Source organism: Blennius ocellaris (assembly GCF_963422515.1).
Source record: "Blennius ocellaris genome assembly, chromosome: 11".
Taxonomy (NCBI): domain Eukaryota; kingdom Metazoa; phylum Chordata; class Actinopteri; order Blenniiformes; family Blenniidae; genus Blennius; species Blennius ocellaris.
The window spans coordinates 1,651,251-1,673,704 of record NC_137660.1 but is presented as its reverse complement, the minus strand read 5'-3'; the positions used below and the strand labels follow the sequence as shown (position 1 = coordinate 1,673,704).

General features: G+C 41.3%; 1 protein-coding gene across 23 annotated transcripts in view; it reads right to left on the bottom strand.

The window, feature by feature from the left end:
• The window catches only part of LOC308136813 (inositol hexakisphosphate and diphosphoinositol-pentakisphosphate kinase 1-like), an 87,090-nt gene that overhangs the window by 18,910 nt on the left and 45,726 nt on the right, over nt 1–22,454 (bottom strand). For 8 of the 23 annotated variants that reach the window (XM_080505328.1, XM_080505337.1, XM_080505335.1 and 5 more), the window contains 12 exons: nt 20,782–20,903; nt 17,482–17,664; nt 17,084–17,225; nt 16,750–16,973; nt 16,262–16,389; nt 16,017–16,131; nt 15,542–15,649; nt 15,199–15,315; nt 13,058–13,198; nt 12,804–12,912; nt 6,926–7,075; nt 4,060–4,122 (listed from right to left, as the gene is read on the bottom strand). In XM_080505328.1, coding sequence (XP_080361454.1) covers nt 4,060–4,122; nt 6,926–7,075; nt 12,804–12,912; nt 13,058–13,198; nt 15,199–15,315; nt 15,542–15,649; nt 16,017–16,131; nt 16,262–16,389; nt 16,750–16,973; nt 17,084–17,225; nt 17,482–17,664; nt 20,782–20,903 — 1,602 coding nt within the window. Of the gene's footprint in view, nt 1–4,059; nt 4,123–6,925; nt 7,076–12,803; nt 12,913–13,057; nt 13,202–15,198; nt 15,316–15,541; nt 15,650–16,016; nt 16,132–16,261; nt 16,390–16,749; nt 16,974–17,083; nt 17,226–17,481; nt 17,665–20,781; nt 20,904–22,454 lie in introns of all 23 variants that reach the window. The other 15 variants (XM_080505318.1, XM_080505336.1, XM_080505334.1 and 12 more) reach the window with 8 other exon arrangements.

Below are 22,454 nucleotides of genomic sequence, written 5' to 3'. Positions count from 1 at the left end.
AACCTGCTGTTTGCAGAGGAAAACTGGGTGTTGCAACTTGCTGCACAGCTGTGACCGGTACAGACGACTGAACCGAAGCCTGAAGACTTCTGAAACTCGACACCACTTCTGAAATAAAAAAACCCACTGTGTGCCAGAAAACGAAAGCTAAAAGCTGTACACTTACTACAGACTATGAAAGGTACATTTAGAAAAAAGGTGACTCGCTGAAATAACATTTAGGCCTCATTTACATGGCAACATATTCAAGTGAGATCGCAAAGTTTTCATTTAGTTTTGGGTCCTTGTTTCCATGACAATGATTCTCTGAGTCACTGAAACTTATTGAAAACGGCTCCCGGGGTGGAACTTTTTGAAAACGCTCCATCTCCATGGAAATGAGGGAAAACGCAACTTTTTGAAAATGCTGTGGCGTTTTTACTTGAAAGGTTGTTGTGTAACCAGGGTCTCAGTCAATTCCTCAACAAAATCAAATACATGATTTTAGAAAAAGGAAGACGAAGACGAGAAAATTCTAATATTGCAGTATTTCGTTTTAGAAATATTAGACTGAATATAAGAAGGTAAATACTCTAACAGCTAAACTAGATGTGAAAGTTAAAAGAAAATATGTTGTTTTGATGAGATGAACCTTATAATTATATAACAATACTACCATATATATGTACATCAGAGGTGTCAAATTCATTTTACTTCAGTGGCTGCATACGACACAGTTTAATCTACAGTGGGCCTGAGCAGTAAATATATGAATAAAATCAATCATTTATAAATACATAAAACTCCAAATTCAAAAAGTGCAACAACGTATATTTAATAAGCTATACTTTTAAAACACATGACAACACATTTGAATAAAATAACTGAAATGTCAATAATATTCTGCATCAGTTCACTGTGAGTAGACATTAAACATTCTGGATTCAAATTTTAAAATGTTTAGTAAAGCAATTAAATAGATAAATATTCTATTAACAAAAGTACAACAGACTGAGATCTTTCTGCATAAACCCATTTTAAATAGAGTTCGGTGTATCATCAGGTATCTGATATGTCATAGATGACAGATTTACGTGTGGACATTTCTACTTCCAGACATTCCAGTCATTTTGATTGATAAAAGATAATTAACTGTTAAATCAAGAATAATCTATGAGTTTATCTAGTCTGTTGATAAAACAAATTTAACAGCACAATATTCTGACTATGTATGTTAGACTGGATCCATTTTTGTGAAGTTTGGGTAGAAAAACTGCAATCATGCAGTGTTTAAAGCAGGGGTGTCCAAACTACAGCCCAGTTTTAATTGGCCCACAGCAAATTCCCAAAAAATACTGGAATATGGCCCGCACATGAAACTTGGTTTGGTGGTAGTGCAGTTCTTTGTTTGAACTCCAGGGGGAGCTACTGACTTGAATAAGGCAGTTCATTCATCAACAAAATTAAGGAAAGAAGAATTTTGCGACAGCGGACCAAAAATGGCACAACCAAAGAAACACAAAATAGAAAGTGAGTGCAGAAAGTTCCAGACACGGTGGGAAAATGAATACTTTTTTATGGAAGTCAAGGGGAAGTGTGTGTGTTTGATTTGTAATGAAAGTGTCGCAGTGATGAAAGAGTACAATGTTCGACGACACTATGAAACCAAATATCCTACACTGGCGTAGAACAAGCTTGCGTGCTCAACAACAGTATTTTTCCTGTGCCAAAAGAACTCAAGAAAACGCCACAATAGCCAGCTATGAGGTAGCTCAACTCATTGCTCCCACGTGGGAAATCTTTCTCAGATGGTGACTTCATAAAGGAATGCCTCACTAAAGTGGCAGGAATAATGTGCCCTGACTTGAAGACTTGTCAGCAAACATAAAACATCAACTGTCAGACAAAACGGGTGGGTTTAATTTCTACTCCATTGCATGTAATGAGAGCGCAGACATCACAGACACCGCACAGTTGCACATTTTTTTGCGGGGAATTGACAACAACTTTTGCATTATGGAGGAACTGCTTGATTTCAGCGGTCTAAAGACCACAACAACTCTTTGCTTCAGCGGTTTTATTGTCTGAGGTCAGAGATCAACCAGTTTTTGAAAGAAAAGGACCGACCTCTTCATGAGCTGAGTTACCCTTTATGGTTGGCATACCTGGCGTTTTTAGTTGATCTCAATGATCACCTCAACACACTCAACAAGAACCTACAAGGCAAAGACCAACTCGTGCCGCAGCTTTACGCGTACATGAAAGCCTTTATTGTGAAGCGCTGACTCTTTGAGGCACAGTTATGCACCTTCAATGTGGCGCACTTTCCCACAATGTCCGAAATCACATGTGCATTTCCAAAGGCCGATCTCTGACAAAATAGGGAAATATGTGTCTGTGATCACATCTCATGACGGAATTTGCTCAGCGCTTCCAAGATTTTTCTGCAATTGAGAACGAAATCAAGCTGTTTGCGACTCCTTTCATGATAAATGTAGACGAAGTGGAAGAGAGTCTGCAATTAGAACTTATAGAAATGCAGTGTGATGATTCTCTTAAGAATCAGCATCAGCTTCTCTCCCTACCTGACTTTTACCGGAGCTTAGAAGAAGTCAAGTTTCCGCTGATGAGACGCCACGCAAAAAGAATGATGAGTCTGTTCGGCTCAACATACATACGCGAAGAAACGCTTTCTCTGATGACTCTGAACAAAAGCAGACTGAGAACTGAAATGAAATTCGCATCTCAACCACCAAGCTGACTCCAGCCCTGCCAGCCATCCAGAGGGGCAAAGTGCAACTTCATTGTTCCCACTGAGCGTAACAATGCACCCGTGAGTTCAAAATATGATCCACATTCAATGTGTTATTAAGCCCTATTACATAATAAATGTAATCATTTTATGTTGATAGCAATTTTAAAACAAATATTAGCTGATCTGTTAACAAGCCAGACTTGTTTACATAAGAAGCTTGAAGTATATAATATATAACACATTTTTTTATCCACACCCTCTTCTCATACAGGTCTGTCAAGGAAGACCACCATCAGAAGCAATCAGAGGCAGCTGTTTTGAGAATGAACTGCCATCCTTTTTTGTTCTAAAATAATGGAAATCCCATTCATGAAAAGCAGTGTTGTCGGCTAATTGATTTGTATTACTTTAATAAACCAGGTGAGGCAATATGTACCTCAAGTGGAGTGAGTGGCCCGGCTGTTTGTGTTTGCTAAAAGATGTCGGTCACATTTAAAACCAGTTCATCTAAAACACCAGCACAATGTGCTAATGTTTACGGTGGATTTATCTCTGTGGCTCATAGAAACGCTGTGGTTCAGCCAGTTTGAACCAGAACCTGAGCCAGAAGGAGAAGATGGTGACTTAAAAATATTGTGTCTGAATATGTTAGTTAGTTTGGTCGTTTGTGTCAAGGTGCTAACACTAGCTCCTGCTAACTGTTACGGTTTTCATATTATACTGAATGTACTCAGTATATCAGTGAGGTCCACTACCAGAGGGAGTGGCTATTTCCCAGCATGACATCATGAAGGGAAAGTCTCTGATTCACCTGTATGAGCACACGAGCACACCTCCCTCACTCTAAAAAGGGAGGGAGGTGACAGACTTTGTTCACTTGTGGGGCCTCGAACACAGACTGGGGTCACATATTACTGTTAGGAAACCATTAGAAAGGGAATTTTGCATAATATGGGACCTTTAAAGAGCGTACAAATCTGAGAACACCCGATTTAAAATGAAGAAAAAAATGCAAGTGAGTGATTATTATCACCTCGTGGAAATATATCACAGGATGGAAAGATGGCATCCTGTGAAGAAATGGCAAATTAAACGTGCAGGCACAGCAGGTGGGTGTTAGAGGTGATGGCTGAAAATGGCACAGCAAAACGGAGAGGATGTGCGGTGAAACAGAAACTAAATCATCCGGAGGCATTTAACATCATTAGCAAAACCCCCAAAACCTGAAAACACAGGAGATGTTGTTTTCCCAATGAAGGGCCATGCATGAGAGCAGGGGAAACACTGAAGGAGTGTTGAGATGAACTGAAGAAAAGCAGACATACCGTTGGTCGGATGCCTGGCAAACGACACAGAAAATCTCTTTACTGGTGGCATAGAGAGCAGCTCTGAGGAGATAAGAGAGGTAAGCTGGAGTTACTGGGAGGCTGCCTGAGGTATGCGTTCGTGAAGATGAGGAGAAATGTAAAAAAAAGAGGAGGAGGAGGAGGCCGGCTCGTTGAGTCATCCATCTGCATCTGCCAGCTGTTGTGAAAAACAAAGGTCGTCTGAAGAAACAAAGACGATCAGAGGGCTTGAATGAAAATGTTGGAGAGAGGATGACAATGATGGACGATGTGGTTCAGTTGTTACCGTGCAGGAAGGAACACCGAGTCCCAGTTCAATCTCTGAACCAAACCTTCTTTGCTCCATTTGGAGGATTTATCTCTCAGTCTTCTTCTTAGGAATAAATCAAAAGCTTGCATGTTACAGAAATTGCTTCATGCCATCGCTTATTGTGAACATTATGTTATGTTCAGAAATTACTGGGAAAGTGGGAAGATTCCAACTTTCAACTGGAAAAATACATCCTCGCAAGGTCAAACTCATTGATCTAAACTAGGATGTTTTACATTTCATTCCATCACTAGCGTTGAAACAGGGAAATTCCGACATGACTGGGAAAATGCCTCCCAACAATGTCCAACTCAGAAGTGGGAAATGTTAGTTTACCAGTGATTTTAAAGTAGGGAGGTTCCGACCTTCCTAAGTCAAAGTTATGGATAAACTGAGACTTCTCTCTTTTTCCATTTAAAGTGGGAAGATTCTAACGTTCGAGTGGGGAAAAATACATCTTAACAAAGATGGACTCAAAACTCTAAATTGGCAAATTCAAGATTTTTTATTTCATTGTAATTTTGAATTAGGAAGGTTACGACTTTTGAAAATATGATACGAGACAAGTGGCGGATCACATATAAAGACAAAGAACAAGGTTTTGTGTTTTACTGGATGAACAGCTTTAAATAAAAGATGCCTAACAGCAGCTCTAAAGCTTTCAGGTTTTATGTCCAAGGGTGTTATGAGACAAATATATAATCAGCTTTGCTGGTTTTTATGGATCCTACAGATCTGTGTTTCAGGGCCCAGACGCCTCAAACTTCTGATGATGGAAACTCCCCTTTTGACTGAAAAGACGCAGGCCACAGATACTGGTTATGTGATTAAAACCTTGATGGCAGGAAGTGACACCCATAAACAACTGATGTGGAAAAGAGAGACAGTCAGATGTCTGAAATACTTTGAAGAAAAGTTCCTGTCACAAAGAATACTGTTCTCCACAGGAACGGAGTTCAAGTAAAAATTGGAAGAAAGAACATGGAGGAGGGAACTAAACTAAAGTGGATTCTTACAAGGACCAAAAATCATGATCAAAAATAGTTTAAGGCTAAAGCAAGATGACAATAGCATGTCGTTAAGACAATTTCCTGTCCCACCAAAACATGACAGCAGCTTCACCACAAAAGCCAGCAGGAGCACTGCTGGTGATATTTACTGTTCAATTGAGGTGCCGTTTACGTCACAACTTTTCAAGTGAAAATGCATCGTTTGTGTTTTTTTCTTCTTCTGAAAAGTGGTAAGGTATGTAAAATATCACACCAAACTAGACTACTACTATTTGAAGAGAGTCCAAATTTAAGACTTATATTCAATCTTTCAACACCATTTTGTGTGTACTGTTTAGTCGCAGGCTGGGTTCATTATTCACCACATATGAGTAATTGTGTTACATTTCTGAAACAACAGCATTAATTACCGCCAGTACAAACAACATCTATTTCTACAGTGCAAATGGGAGCCGAAGCCCACATCATTAGCCTTTCAGATTAAAAATAATACCATTGAAAACGAAGCTAATGCAAGTCTGCATATGGAACGGAACGTGGTGACTTTCCTAATGGCTCGCTAAATCAGTGATGGTTTCTGACATTAACATAATGTAGAGTAAATTACATTAATGGGAAATCCATCCACAGAATGTGCTGGATGGTGTTTATGACTGTGACCTGAACTCCTCTAACGTTGGGTCACCTCTTCTCTCACCTGTTTCTCACCTCTCATGTGAACTTTGAAGAGAGACAGTAAAAGCCTGTGTTTGTTCAGTGCAGCCTCGCAGTCAAGAGCGACACCCAGTGGTGCAACTCAACACTTTTCTGGATTATAAAAACAAACAGCTGCAGTGTTGCTCCTGATCAGATGCACATATTGTATATTTATACATTTATAAATTGTTGGAAGCAGCCCTGAAAAACCAGCTGTGGCGTGGTGTAAGGAGCAACAGTTGGAGGGATGGAGTGGAAAGAGTGGACTGGGGAAAAAAAGAAAGACGGGATTATTTTGAGGTGGATTATCAAGTCTCGAATAACAAGCCGAGTTTCGAAACATGAGGATTATCATAAATTGTGAGCTTTTTTTGTTTTTAAGGCCAAGCTTTTGGCTTCTTGCACAAAAGTACTTCATTGTGGATTGTGAGATATTTAGTATAACCTCTCGGGGTGTTACACACATTGCAGCACAACATGCACAGAGAGCGAGCACCTCCACACATTTGAAGCCAAGCACGCAGGATCAGGGAGTGGAAAAATATCCACAATTTATCATGATTTGATCCACAGCCAATCACCCAGCTGTCGCATCAGAGCCCTCATCACATACACTTCGAAGTGTCAAGACGCAATAGACTGAAACTTTGGGGAAAACGAGCAGCAGAAAAAGAATCATGAAAGTCTCCCAGAATTAAACATTTAAAAAAAAGTGGAAATAAGTTTGTGTCAGAGGGAAAAAAAAAGAAGTTTGAAGAAGTTTTCCATAAAGGACAAGGATGAAAAAGACGTCTCCCGTGGAAGAGGAAAGACACCCCGGTGAACATACCAAACATGCCAATCTTGCACGGCAGGCTGCCGGGGGACAGGGGCGGCTTTCGGTGGTGGTGGTGGTGCGTGCGCACGTAGTCCCGCAGATTGGGGGCGCTACAGGACACGCCGAGGGCTGAGGCACTGAAGAGGCCAGAGCAGAGCGAGCCTGTGTGAGGAGGGGGAGGAGGAGGAGGAGGAGGAGGAGGAGGAGGTGGAGCCGGGGGCAGTGTAAAGGGTGAGTATTCATTACACACCATGCTGTTATCACTGGTAACAAACTGCTGCTGAGGGCCGATAACATGAGTCAGCAGACCACAACGATCTGAGTGAAAACCCTCCAGCCACACCGTTTATACACTCCCATGTGGAAAGAAAGCAAGGAATCTGCCGGATAATTTACGGGTGATTCAGAAAGGTTAACATGCCATCAGCTGAAACACTCACGTGAGTCTGAATCTAACTGAGCGAGAAACGTGTGCAGACAGAAATGTGATGGGGGGGGGCGGGGGGGGGGGGGGGGGGTGTCTCCATTCATAAAGGAAGGGAAAAATAATTATCTTATTTTAAAGACCCATTCAAAAAAACTAAACATTTCTATTGAATTCTGAAGTCAGATACTAGCCAGCTACTGTGCACTTGTGGTTTTTAAAGTGGCAACCTTATGACCATTCAGTCTTGAAGCTGGTATTTTGTCTAAACCGGGGGAGTAAAACTAGTTCAAGGGCTCAATTTTGTCTTCAGTGGGTGGGACCAGTAAAATAGTGCCATAACAACCTTTAAATTGAAACTTGTTTTTCTTTACGAAAATATCTATATTTCTTCAAATCTCAACATTTAATACTAAAACTTAGTGCAATCACTACATAAAGTCAGTTTTAATGATGCAAAATATAGCGAAATATCTAAAAAAAAACAAAAAACTTCTTTGCAATTTATACAATTTGCTTTGTGGTTTCATGGACCAGATTACATTTTATTGCAAGCCGGCATGTTTGACACCCCTAACCTAGAAAGAAATTCCTCAGGGATTTCAATCAAATGTGAGAAAACTCTTTTCAACTGTTTCACAGGAAAAACTTAAACATACAAAGTTATGCTGCCTGAGTCACTGACGCGTCGTTTCTCCTATTTCATCAATAAAAAAATAGCAAAAATGAATATAATAAACTTTTTGCATTGGTTTAATTGCAATACTAAAATGTCAACAGATTTAGACCTACCTTTCCATTCAAAGTGAAAGAAACCACTAAATGCTATTTATTAGCAAGTGATCCAAAAAGCCTTCATTAACATCTTGAATGTGGACGTTTCATGTTTCTGATAAAAGATTGCGATTTTTGGAGCTTTGTGAGTTTCACTGGATGCATGAGAGCCAAGATTTACTTTGTTGTATTTTATTGAACATGTTTATGTCCAACATGTTTATATCCAACATGTTGATAAATTTACAATAACCACTATAAGGTGGGATTGTTTTGTTTCTTTCACGATAAGTGCAACTCAGTAGGTTTAGTGTGTGTGCATGTCTCTTGCATGTCCTCTTGTCACAGGAATGGAAAATGTCCCCTCCAATGTAAAAAAACAGTGTAAAGGTGCCAGTGTTGAGTCCGCGGCTGTTTGCTTTGTTCTAAAAACAGCCTAAAAGGTATGAAAACCACCGTACCGCTGACAGCAGCTGTAAATGACACCTGCTGCTCTTGGCGTGCTCGTGGTGACGGGCGATGGACGGGAGGAGGGGGCGTCACTCCGTGGCCTCACACCCACCGCACATAGCAAAGTGACACGCGGTGCCGGGATAATGTCCAGAGGCCCTTCATGTCATGTGGACGCAGCACAAAGTGCTGTTCTCGGATGAGTTCTCATTAATCTACCTAATAATGAGGTTCCTTCAACTTTTTTTCTTTAATGTAAGAGGACAGAGTGCAGTGGGAGGTCGCCAAAGATTCTCATTGTATGAATTTGTGTCCTTCAAGAAAAAGCTTGGGAACCACAGAGCTCGATCAGTTGTTCCTAACCGTCCTCCCCATCGCACCTGTGGGATTTGGGATCTGTGTGATTCTCTTTTTTCCTTTTGACCAATTCATCTTTCTCTTTCTCTCGTTGCTCACTTAGTGCATTTTGGAGAAAGGATGTTCATGTTGAATACTTTAGACCAGGGGTCTCAAACTCAGATCCTGGATGGATGCAGCTCTGCATGTTTTCCATGTTTCCCTGCTTCAACACGACTGATAGCAATGAGCAGCTCGTTATCTGGCTTTGTGATTAAGGTGGTGATAAACCATCAGGACATGCAGGTGTGCTAAAGAAGGGAGACACAGAAAACATGCAGGGCTGCGGGACCTGTGCTTTAGAACTTTGGATGAGTAATTGCTTTATTTAATATTTTTAAATAAATTATACACTTAACACTAAAATAAAGGTTTAAATAAAGCAGTTTATCACATAAATTAATTAAATGAAGACTCATCTATTTTACAATAGTATGAGAAATGTTATACCCCGTTATATATCAAGAGGGCTTCGCCTCCCACCCATGAATCTTTGGAGCCTCCCTGTCAGAGTCAGGCCTCCTGGTTGGGAATCACTACTCAAGAAAATATCTTTCTACAGGCAATTCTTCTTGCATCAACTGTTCATTTAAACAGTAAGAATTTTATAGAGACGTTTTGCTTAAAAGTCAAATGAGAACCGTTAACCTCTTAGGCCATGTTTACACGTACCCGGGTTTTTAAATAAACAGATATTTCCCCCTCCACATTTGACACAGACCCACATAGGAGCTACTATGTGCAGCCAAACCTGTAAGTGGCAGTGTAGTGAGAAACATGAAGCCTTGAGAGCCAATCACAATGCTGGAAAATAACACAACGTCACTTATTGTGACATAACAATCCCCCTTTTAGATGCAACAGGAGACAGAGTTTATCTAGAACTCCACTGTGTTTGAAGGAGTCATCGTTTGTGTTGAATCGTAGCTGTTTATGTGTAAATGTGTGGCCCAAACGCAGGGAAATATCACTGGTTTTTCCAAATACTCGGGTACGTGTAAACGTGGCCTTAATGATGATTCTTGGGAATACATTTGTACCATTTTCACTTCAATTGGTATCACAGGTGCCAGGAACATGTGGGATGAGCGACACAGCTGAGCTCATTTAGATTTTGAAATAGACTCTTGCTTTGAGCATTTGGACTGACCTCAGGTTTTTTCCCTTGATTGAGAACCCAGTGAAACACGAATTAAAGGTTGTCAACACAAAAAGACTCCACACGGTTCTCACACTCCGGGGGTTTCGTCGTCATTTTCACACGTCCTGATTTAGACTGCGGCCTTTCATGCTCATGAGTGTCACGGTGTTAGCAGGTTGTTGGAGGCTCCATCGCCAGGGGAGAGGGAGGCACGTTGAGACGGCTGCTTTCAGGGTTATTTCTATTGACTGGAGGTTAAATCAAAGCGACAGACCCCCACATTAAGATTAATAAATAGTTGCAGCAGTTTGGAGTGTTTGGAGGATCAAAATAGGTTAATTTGATATTAGATAATGTGACTTGGGAAAACATTTTTGAGGGCGATGGTCAGTTGATTCGAATTATATAACTATCTACCCCACAGCCACAAGATGTTACATCACAACCCATTGATACGACAATGTTTTAAGTGAAAGGGTGTCATTTTTCCTTTTTTGTTTCAGAAATGTTTTGCGTCTACACAGCAACGTTTTGAAAAGGAAATGTCCATTTCCATGATGTATTTTTCAGTTCGGGCTTCGACAGGCTGCTTTTGTCATGAAACCACACATCCACGCAGAGAACAATAAACTATAAACATTAACAAACGACCAAGTTAGATTGTTATTCCCGTGATTTTCAACTCTAAAACTACCAATTGCAAGGAGCATATTAACTCATGACAGTCTGGAGGCCGCCATTGTTGTTATTGTCTATCTACTTGTGGATTTGTAGAAAAACCACATTTCCATGGTCGAGGAGCATTATTGTTGTGTAAAGGGACACCCAAAATGCAACTTTTGCCTTCTCACTTGAAAACTCTTGTGTAAATGTGGCCGAAATTGAAAATCATTCATCATTGACATGTCTGCACCTATAAATGTCCTGGATGAACCACTGATGCTTTTTGTACTATGCTATACTATATTGAGTATTCTGGGTTTCCCTGATGCTGAGGATAGAAAGTGCACATTACTAAATCATTAATTAACATAAGCACAGGCTCACTGGAAGATATTGTTCATGTATTCTCGGTACTGAGCTCCAGCTGTCACTTCCACTACAGCTTTCCATATTGGAGTACAAAGAACCACATACATGTAATAATGAATGAATATGCTCCACTCGACCATGATTATTGAAAACTATAATGTAGACTTGATACAAGAGAGCACTGGACTTCACGCTGCACGCTTCAGACCAGTCAAACAGGGTTCCATTTCCCAGTTAACTTATTTAAGTTATACTCCACAGTATTCACTAAATACAGTTTGTGAAATTCACCTTAATTCCCATTAATACTGGTTATTTTGCACTTGTATACAAGTTAAATCCAATCAGGTTTTAAATGTACAAATTTCAACTTGTGAGTGGGCAGCTAATTTTCTGCTATTATGTAAGAACCCACATCAAGAGGGGGTCCGTTTACACCACACCAGTGATCAGATCCACTGTAGCCATAAAGTTTTTATACCGACTCCCAAGGTGGAAAAATTCTTTCATGGTCACTATTCTCTCCTGCAGAGACTGTTGGAGGCAATGTAAGAGTAAAGTTTACAGCGCTCTTACAGCGAATGCACATCTCTCCCCCGTTCTCAGCTCATGCAGTTGTAAGCAAATGTGGCGGACCCATAGTAGAATGACTCACGGTCCATATTCTAGTTTTATCACCCATATCAGGAGTTACATAGTTGAAACTGACACCTGACAAGATCCAATATGGATGTCGGGTTCTCGCCATTTTCCTCATGTTCATAGCGAATTGTTCTCTGCACAGATGTCTGTGTGGTTTCATTGCAAAATCAAGCAACAGCGTCCTCCTGCGGCCCATAATATTAACTCCTTCATTGTCTCTGTGTCCGCTGCTGCAGTGGAAATACACTGGTTGTTTTTAATGGATTAAGTGTTGTCATGTGAAATGTTGTCATGTAAACGGGGCCCTCATTTGTTAATCAATCAACCATTACCCCATCAGCATGTTTTTTTTAGATATGAATACATCTATTATATATTCAAATACTGTAGACAGTTCATATGTAATATCCTCTAACTCAATTCTCCAGCAATATTACTGTTATTACCATAAAATAGGTTGAATACATGTTATAGTCCATAAAATGACTTGATCAGTGGACAGTTTGTTTCTTGTGAAATGTGTCGATAGACGCACATTGGGGTTTCTTTGTTGTCACCTTATCGCTTCCTGGATATAACCGGATGTTTTTGAACAGTGTGCTACACCGGAGACCGTCCAGTAGTAGTATGTGAACGCCGCTCTTTCTGACTGACCTCTTGCCTACATAGTTTGGAGTCTGATCCTGTTTGGCCGTGGCCACGCTAAGCCGCAGTGGAAGCTATGCGACCGTCGGAGACAGAGAGGGGAGGGGGGTGGAAAGAAGAGAGGGCGAGAAAAACAGGCCTGAAGACTGAAAGAGATATGGAAGTCGGGAGGCAGGGGAACCTGGCCAGTGTTTGTTACAGAAAGAGGGATCACTGATGACAGCTGGGAATAAAATGGTGAAAGGCCTGTGTGTATGTTGGCACACACACACACACACACACACACACACACACACACACACACACACACACACACACACACACACACACACACACACACACACACACACACACACACACACACACACACAACATGGGATTCCCACCTAGGCCACTGGCTGGTTTGATCTCAGGAGACTGGCGCGAGCCTGACTGGAAGAGTCGGTGGGACGTGCAGCCTTTGGAAGAATGGGTGGGAGAAGTCTCTGAGAGGACCTGGGGGAGGGCCACGGAGACCGCTGATTAACACCTGAACCTGAACATTCCTCGTGTGGTGTAACTTAGACAAGAGACAATGTATGATGCTGAACAAAGTCAAAAAGGTCACATTTGGTCATCATCACACACGACAGTCTGGTACCTCCATGGAGCCCGTCTTGCGGTTGCGGATCATTGGAGACCTCCGCTGGATGTTGATTGGCTCGGAAATATGAATTGCCTGATCAGTCTGGTCCTGGGAGAGGTCCTCCAGACTGCCCTGATTAGGCTTTTTGTCCTCATTCTGCTTGGAAAGACATTTCATTCACTGATGCATTCACATGACAACTTCAGACTTTGTCTACAAAATAAGTAGAAAGAACACGACTTAAGAGAGCTTTCAATAAAACCATTTCAAAGTCTCTGCGTTGGCCATCTGTCAGTGCAACAACTGATTTAATGAATCTGATATTCATTGGGGTTGCTTTTATTATATTAGCCTCAAGTTTTCAGGCCTTGAAGGCCCAAAGTTACATGTTATTTTTGTTTGTGTTTTTGTTGCCGTTTAAATGCATGACTCCAACTCAACATTTCCTCTCTGCAGATGTGAAGTCGCTTTCGTCACTCTTTTCATAAGTCCTTTAGTGTGTTTGGAGGGCATTATTTTAATGACTGAATTTTTCTTGTATGAAAGATTGGCATAAAGATTGGCATAAAGATTGTTTGCTTGGTAATGTAGAAAAGAGAGAGAATATTGACTTTTTATCAGATTCACTGAGAAATTCTCAGCAAAGCTGGTTTTTGGACCTGGTCACAGTTTTGACTGAGTAGAAAATCACAACTGGTGAATAGAAAGAGCTGTATAAATTGCAGAACTTCAGATCAGACATGCTTGAAACACATGTGGGACTTTTTACAGGAAAAAAAGTCCCACTGCTCTCAGGATCAATAATCCCAATTTAAAAGAGTCCTGTCAACTAACTTCCATGGGAGAAATGTCCCTCTCCTTTTCTTAAAACCTTGGCTGAAGCAATGATGGTAATGATAGCCTACAGGGTGTGATTTCACTATTCAGAATGGCATTCAATCTACTTGACAAGATTTCTGCCATCTGGCTCCACTTGATGCATTTACAATGCCAAAGAAGGTTGGGAAACGAAATTTAATGGCTAATTAAGCCTAAACTCGGTGACTTGCAAATCTCACAATTATTCGTAACCTCATGCCAAAAAACCCATAAACAACATACCAGATGTTCAAACTGAAATTGTCCTGTTTCATAGAAACCATTTGCTCAATTTGAATTTGATGCACAAACCATTTCTCCAATCAAAAAACATAACTTGTTTTTTAAACCCCCTGTGTCCAACAATGTGCATGTTTCTGTTTGCTCTGTCACACAAAAATAGCCAGAATAAATGACACCATTTACTCAAGATCTGCTGTTGAGGCCATGATGTACAGGCGTAGAGATCCTTACTTGTTCACTCTGGACTTTCTGAATCTTTTGTTGGTAAAAAAAAAACAATGCAGATTGTTGGACCTTTAAAGAAATTTCTTTATAGTTTTTAGACGTTACACAGGCCCAGCTTACACGCCAATGTTTCAAGTGAAGACGCATCGTTTTTGCGTTTTCGTTTGAGAAAGGTTTTGTATTGACACAGCAACATTTTGAAAGCGATGTCCATTTATGATGTTCGGCATGACCACTAAAAACAATTTAGTTAGCATGTTGGGCCACGAGTTGGCGCCATTTGTAACGAAACCACATACGTCAAGAGAACAACACCCTATAAACATTATAGGGTATTGTATATATACAGTCATATGGACAGACGACAAAGCCAGATTGCTAATCCAGGTGACTTAACTATGAAACTACCAAACCTCAGGAGAATGTGGACTGGGAGCCATGACACTCTGGAGGAAACATTGTTATTGGTTATATACTGAGCATGTGCAGAAGGACTGTTTGCTGCGGCTGTGGTGCCCATGTGCAGTATCAGCATTTCCAAAAAGTTGCGCTTTCCTTCCATTTCCATGGAGATGGTGCATCTTCAAAAAAGTCCAACTTGGGAGATGTTTTAAAAAGTTGAGTTTTTTGCTAATGAAAAACAATAAAAGTTCTTAAAAAAAGGAGGAAAAACAACAGGTTGTGTTTTCAGTGGCTGCGAGCCCATTGTTGTGTGAACAGACACCCAGAACGCTACAAACGTTTAGCATTTTAACTGAGAAGTTAAAAGAAAGCTTTGTTTCCTCTGTATTTGCCCGGAATATTAAAGAAACACACAAAACCTCACGAACCTCCGAAGAGGCGGGGCGAAAGCCAAATCCAAGGGGCACGTTCTCCTCATCCTCGCAGCCCTTGACCCCGGGACTGAAGTGAAGCTCGACGTGGAAACGCTCCTCTGAGGATGGATCCTGCTCACCACGCACGCACGCACACGCACACGCACACACACACACACACACACACACACACACACACACACACACACACACACACACACACACACACACACACACACACACACACACACACACACACACACACACACACACACACACACACGAGAGGATGCATAAGGAAAGATAGGAAAAGTATGATTTCAGTGAACCGTGCAGCAGCAGAGCTGTGCAGCCTGACCTTGTTGTTGTCCTCGTAGAGCATGATGACGATCTGAGTCATGTAGTTGAGCTCAGTTACAGCGCTCAGATAGTCCATCGCCTGCTTCCACTGCTGGTCCTTTTCCTCCTAAAGCAACACAAGATGAATGCAGATATATATATATATATATATATATATATATATATATATATATAACAGCCGTAGCCAATAGTTCTTCTGCTCATGCACGAGTAGATGGACAATGTTGTGTATGTGTATGGTTTCATTACAAAATCAGCACCCACTAGTGGCCCAACATGAAAACGATATTGTTTTCACTGTTTCTGTCGTTTTCTTGTAAACAGCCATCACTTTCAAAATGCTCATAAACATAGACGTTTTCTGAAATAAGAATGCAAAAAGAAGCGTTTTCACTTGAAATGTCGTCATGTAAATGGGGCCTCAGAATAAACCACCACCTCCGCCAAGAAAGTGCTGAAACGTCAGAACATACGTCCAGCAGGCCTCCATAGCGGAACATGCTGAGCAGGGAGTGAACGTGACTCTCGCTGGTGAAGTAGAGACGCGTGCGGACATGACGGCCGGGAGACATCACGCCTCGGGAATACCTGAGGATGAGAAGTGATCAGGTAATGCTGCAGCAGTGTGTGTGTGTGTGTGTGTGTGTGTGTGTGTGTGTGTGTGTGTGTGTGTGTGTGTGTGTGTGTGTGTCACAGCCTGTATCGGCTGCATGCTCACAGTGGGTGCAGCTTGTTGACGGCCTCGTCCTCGTGAGTCCTCTGCAGGTCCAGCTGGATTTTCTTCATCAGAGGAACACAGTAAGCCTGAGCGATGTCCAGCTTCTCTGCTTTGCTTATGCCATATTCCTGATATGGAAGAACAAAGGCACATTTAAACCCCCCCTCATTCACTGCTCCTTACTTCGAACTGAGCGACACATTTAGAATGGGCAGTGAGCAAGCAAAGTCTGTCTCATTCCCATTTAGTCTCTTTAAGTACAATATACTTTGACCTATCAAAATATATGTGTGTCATTCATGTGCAACCATCTTGTGCAGTAAAGAGGTCAGTTATTGTCATATTATGGCAAATTGAAGGCGTTTGAAGTAACTTTACACTTTTGCAATATCTTTACAAGACAAACTGCAATTTGACAGCTTTCTGAGAATATATCTACCCATCCATACATCCAGCCATCCATCCATGAGTTCATTTTCGACGTTAACCTGTGGTATAATGATGTCGGCCAAGGCCCGGGACAGCCTGAACAGCTCCAGCGTGTCCTCCAGGCTCAGCGAGGCGTTGTGCTGCGAGTCGTACTTGATGCAGTCGTAGATGTCGGGGATCTTGCTGATGTCGTAGCGTCCATTCTTCATGCGAAAGTCTCGCTCCAGCTTGGACCAACGCTGCAGCATCAGCTCCAGGGTCTCGCTGTGGTAAAGCTGCAAATCTGCAAAAGCACCAGGCCACAAATGTTGAACGCAGCTTCTGGAAAACTTTTTTCTTTCTCAATTAGTGTGGATGCATTTATTTTCACTGCATGTGTGAGATTTGTGCTACCTGCAGACTTTGGGTCTTCCAGTCTCCTCCGGATCTGTGAGGTGAGGTTCTGGATGAGTGCATAAACCTTGTCGCAGGTTTTGACCGGATTCTCGATGACCTTCATGGAGTTCACCAGTGACGGGCTGCCTGTTGGGGCCAGCTGGAACATAAATGCAAGGCAGAACAGACAACATTGACTTTATAATGAAGAAACAAGTCAAAGAATATGGATTGGAAACACTTGGACAAACCTATCTGTCAGTGCACACAAAAGCAGCTCTTGTGTAACAATTTATATCCACGACTCTTTCCTGGAATGAAAACTGATTAAGCATGTCCACCTATTTAAACTAAACTGTCTTAATCAAATTCAGCTCTTTCACCATGTGCTTTCTGACTCCTTGTTGGATAAATACCTTTGCGTACTCGTCTTGTGTGAACTCATGATCCTTCTGCATGATCTCATGCAGCCTGGCTTTCACCCTCTGCTGGCAGTCGGTCAGAGAGTCGCTGTCGCTGTCCAGAAGTCCGTTCATGTTGGCGCTCTTCACCATCTGAACCAGGATTGGAGTCAGCTCCCCTTCTAAAGCCAGCAGGCCCTGCAGGAAAACATTGATTAAAGCATCATGTGAACTAAGAAAACAAACTTTTTACACCCAAAAGATCTTCCAATTGATGAAACCAGATAGGATCCTGAACCTTCACTGTTGTTTTTGGATGACGATTGAATATTGATGACTTGTGATCACAGTAATCAAGACAGATTCACACTCATCTGTAGAATTTAAGGCATAAAAAAAATCTTAATTCAATCCACTTTATCATTTCTTCCTTTCAAAGTGGAATAAACCAAACAACATCATAAAACAGACCAGAATAATATACGTAAAATATGCAGCATGCGCAATTATGTTTTAAACAGGACTTTTTACAGCTCAACTCACAAAGAACTGAGGCAATTATTCTTGGCCTTAAAGAGGAAAGGTTAAAGATCAGCACTTATCTTGACTCCAGGTCAACGAATCAAGCAAAAATATGGGTGTAATTCTGGACTCAGACCTGAAATTCAACAACCACATTAAGACTACAAAATCAACCTTGTGCTTAAAGGTTCGGAGTGAGCAGGCCTCTGCTCAGGACTTTTTATGACTCTGTGGTGGCCTCTGCTCTCCACTACGCTGCCGTGTGCTGGGCCCCTGGCCCCGGCCCCCGGCCCCCGGGCCCCTGGGCCCCTGGCAGCACAGAGCGGGACAAGAACCGACTGGACAAGCTGGTCAGGAGGGCCAGCTCCGTCCTGGGCTGCCCCCTGGACTCTGTGAATGAGGTGAGCGACAGGAGGGTGGTAGTTAAGGCTCCTCCATCATGGACAACACCACCCACCCACTGCACGGGACTGTAGAGGAGCTGAGGAGCTCTCAGTGGTAGACTGAGACACCCTCAGTGTAGGACGGAGCAAGTCCTTCATCCCCACTGCTGTCAGACTGGACAACAGGACTGTGTAGTAACAGTGACAGTATGTGCAACAACCCTGCACCTAGGACACTTTATCTAAGTCACTTTAATTTGTAAAATTGTATATAAGATACCTCTATTCCACTAACTGTGTGCACTTTCCTTGCCCTTTCTACTAACAGTTTGCATTCCTCTCCTTTCCTCATGTGTCCTCAAGAGCTGTATGGAACAAGTAAATTTCTCCACTGTGAGATTAATAAAGGCGATCTTATCTTATCTTATCTTAAAGGCTTTCTGACTGAACAAGATTCAGAGAAACCTGCTTTTATTCTCAGAAGGCCGGATTATTGAAGGGTGTGTTTACAGGTCAGGAAAAAAATCTGTTATCGAGCTGCAGCTCATCCAGAGTCGAGGGTGCAGCACATTACACCTGAGCTTCAGTTTCTGCACTGGCTGCCTGTCTGTCAAAGGATCCACTTCTGTTGCAACAGGAATTAACAACACTAATTACTCAGGCATTCAATTAAACAATGGATTTGACTGACCTTGGCTTAATAAAGTTTTTACTTCATTTATTCTCCTTTTCATGCTCTTAATCTCTTTGTTTTTCTTTTATTTCCTTGCAAAGCACTGTGAATTACCTTGTGTCTGAATGGTGCTGGAGAAATACATTTGCCTTTCCTTAATCACTTCAGATAGTCTGTTTGATTTTGTTGTCAGATACTGGAGTTGTCTTACAAAACCTCATCACCATCGGTAAAAACTAAATGCCTAAAAATAGATTTAGAGTGAGCAACTATAATTCATCCACAGTCACAGGTTACAAAGATAGTGGGAAAGAATTGCCGGCAATGAATCCAGACATTGCAGCTTCTTGGCGGTAACAGCACATCTGAAGTGATAGATAGATAGATAGATAGATAAATACTTTAATGATCTCCAAGAGATCACTGCAGAGACTGGCAAGATCAATAATCTTCAGCTTTCTCTCAAGCGGCCTCTTCACCAGAGTGCATTTCTCCTTGAATTTATAAATTAATTTCTTCTTATTTTTAATTTTCACCTTTATTTTACCAGATCGGTCAATTGATCTACATGAATCACGTTTTATGTTGCATGAGCAAACAGACACAGGAAAGAAGGGAATGTAACTGTACTTAATGTGTTGATTAAACAGTTCGTGTTCACAACAAACTTCTCTCTTTTTTTAAACAAACATTTATCCAAATTAATGTTCCTGGCTCCCTTATTTCAGCACCTAATAAGACAAACTAACTTGTTGACATTGTCCTATTATTTATGATGCTGCTGCAGATGAGAACAATCAGCAGAATCCAGACTAACGTTTTACTTCACGCTAATGTAAAACTCCTTCCTGCAAAGTGTGCAGAATATTTTGTCGGTCCTTGTTTATTTTTTTGTCCTCAAATTTCCCATCAAGATGGTGAACATGCTGTTAAGCATGTTCCATATTGAGTTGGTTCTGCTTTGATAAATCGACTGTTAAATTTGCACACGTGACAGAAAGTCTACTTGGACAAACTGCCCAAAATGCATCATCAGAGATATTTCAGGGATCCTGATTCACTCTACACTGCAGATGGAATGTTTTGTCAGATTAATCAAAAATGATGGATTAATCCGGGTTAATTTTGACAGCCCTAAAATATATACATGCATACAATAAATGTGTTGCACATTTCTAAATGTCATCTAATAAGAAAGAAAGAAGTATTTACAGTGATATATATTAAGAAAAAAATTGATAAATGCTAAAAGCGAGAGCAGTGGTCCTCCAGTATTGGCTGGATCACAGTATTACTTTCTACACATATTTCACGAATACCTATTTGTGGAATATATGTAGAAAGTTTGAAGGTCTGTTGCAGATGATTTCAGTCATTTGCAGAAGAAAAGTTAAGTGAGGTCCGACCAAAGGAGGTACAGGCTTTAAATATAACCAGACGGATGACTCTACTACAATGTAGAATTTGTGTTGTGAATAATGAGAAGGGGATGTAGTTGTAAAAGAATTGCATAAATGAAATTAAAGCAGTGAGTTTGTATGTCGATCCAGTTCATCGGGGAATCCAAGCCGCAACGGTGAGTTCTGAATGCAGCTCCAGTCACAAAGCAGATAGCATCACAGTAAATGAAATTGTTTTTACATCTGTAGATTATACAAGGTGACCCATGGTTTCTATGTCATACAGCTCAAAAACGCGGCTTTAAGAGCATCACGAGCAGAGCCATCTCAAAGATACCTTGGCAAACGCAGCAGCAGTCATCTGCACCCTGCCCTCATCGGAGGCATAGATCTTCAGGTCGTGGCGGTAGGTGCTGTGGAGGCGCAGAAGTCCACAGCCAGGAAACCCAGCGTAGTCCCCTGTAAATGACACGCGGAGGTTAACCGGTTAACCGGCCGAGTTCAAACCCCGATGTACACGTCACAAAAAAGTCACAAAATGTTTCAAGAATCCGCTCGAACTGTCAGGTAGTTGAGAGAAAAGAAGGAAGAATCGATGGTTGATTGCACCCAGATGTACCACAATTTCCATCCATCAGCCAACAGGGCACTGATACCGGTGCAACGTCACTTTCAGTTCAGCTGCATTGTCCTCAAAGTGCTTCAGGCATTTTCAATATGGCTGTTTTTGTCAACTTTAAAGTTTGAGTGAAGTGAAGTGAAGTGAAAGTGAAGTGAACCAACGTGGAGTCAACCCTCAAAATTTGCGGCGACAGCTTCGTTCCAGACGGAGTCAAATTCTGTGGATCACCTATAATGAACAGAGACAATGGAAATCTTTTTGCATGCTCAACGTTCATCATTTAATGTAGCAGTAGGAGATGAATGCGTAGCAAGGCAACCCGTAAAATCACACGGATGTTCCATGCATTGCTCTTTGGTGTGCAGCCATATAGCCGATTGATGCATCGTGTTATCACACCTCACTGATGCATGAATTGAGATGAAGAATCCAGTGTGTGCTGGGGACCTTCAGGATGAGTTACCATAAAATTAATTAACTTCATACACATAATCATGAAAAAAAAAATCCTTGAGATTTATGGAGAGGTCATCAGTGTTAGCTTAAACTCTGATCTTACTGGGCTGCAACAGGACTCAAGGAGGTTACCAAAAGATCTGTAAACCTTTCTTATTTTAAACATTTTCAAAATTCAACAGAACGTTTTTAACCCTAGAAAGTCTTGTGATTATTGTGGATGTCTCAAACCTGCCTCAAATAAGTGTACATGAATTAGAAATTGAGAGAAAAGAGCCTTTATTATGGCAGTCTTACGGCCCTTCGTCTGGGAGCTTCTGCACCTCTTGAGAGATTCATTTAGTTCCACGTTGGATGCCACCCCCCCCCCCCCCCCCCCCCCCCAAGACTTGGTTAAGAATTCCTCAAATGTCTGACTTACACTATCAAGTGATGCACATCACAAGGCTCGGGGGCCAGATGTGGCCCTTTAGTTCTGCTTGACCGGGCCTCTGGGTGTCACTAGGAAAATGACAATTGAATGAACATCGCTATTAGTGTTGGTTTTATTACATCTACAATGGTCATTATTACATTATTGGCTGTGTCTGGCAGAGCTCACAATTGCGATCTCACAAATTTGGTGTTTCAGAGAAGGACAAAAAAAAGATAGTTACTGAAACAATATCGTTTTTATTACATATTGATTGAACTCCAAATGAAGAAAATGTCATCATTATTTCCAGACTTGGGAAGACTAAAAAAAAGTTATGCAGAGCAACAATATTTCATCAAGGTTGTGTAAAAAAAGGAGGGGAGGATTTTTATTAGGACACAATTCTTATTGAGTATAATTCAAGTCAATTTAAGTCTTGGCTCTCCATAGTAGTGCTATTTTTTCATATTTCATCTTGTAATATTTGTGTGAAATTGTGTGTAATCCCAAGGAAACC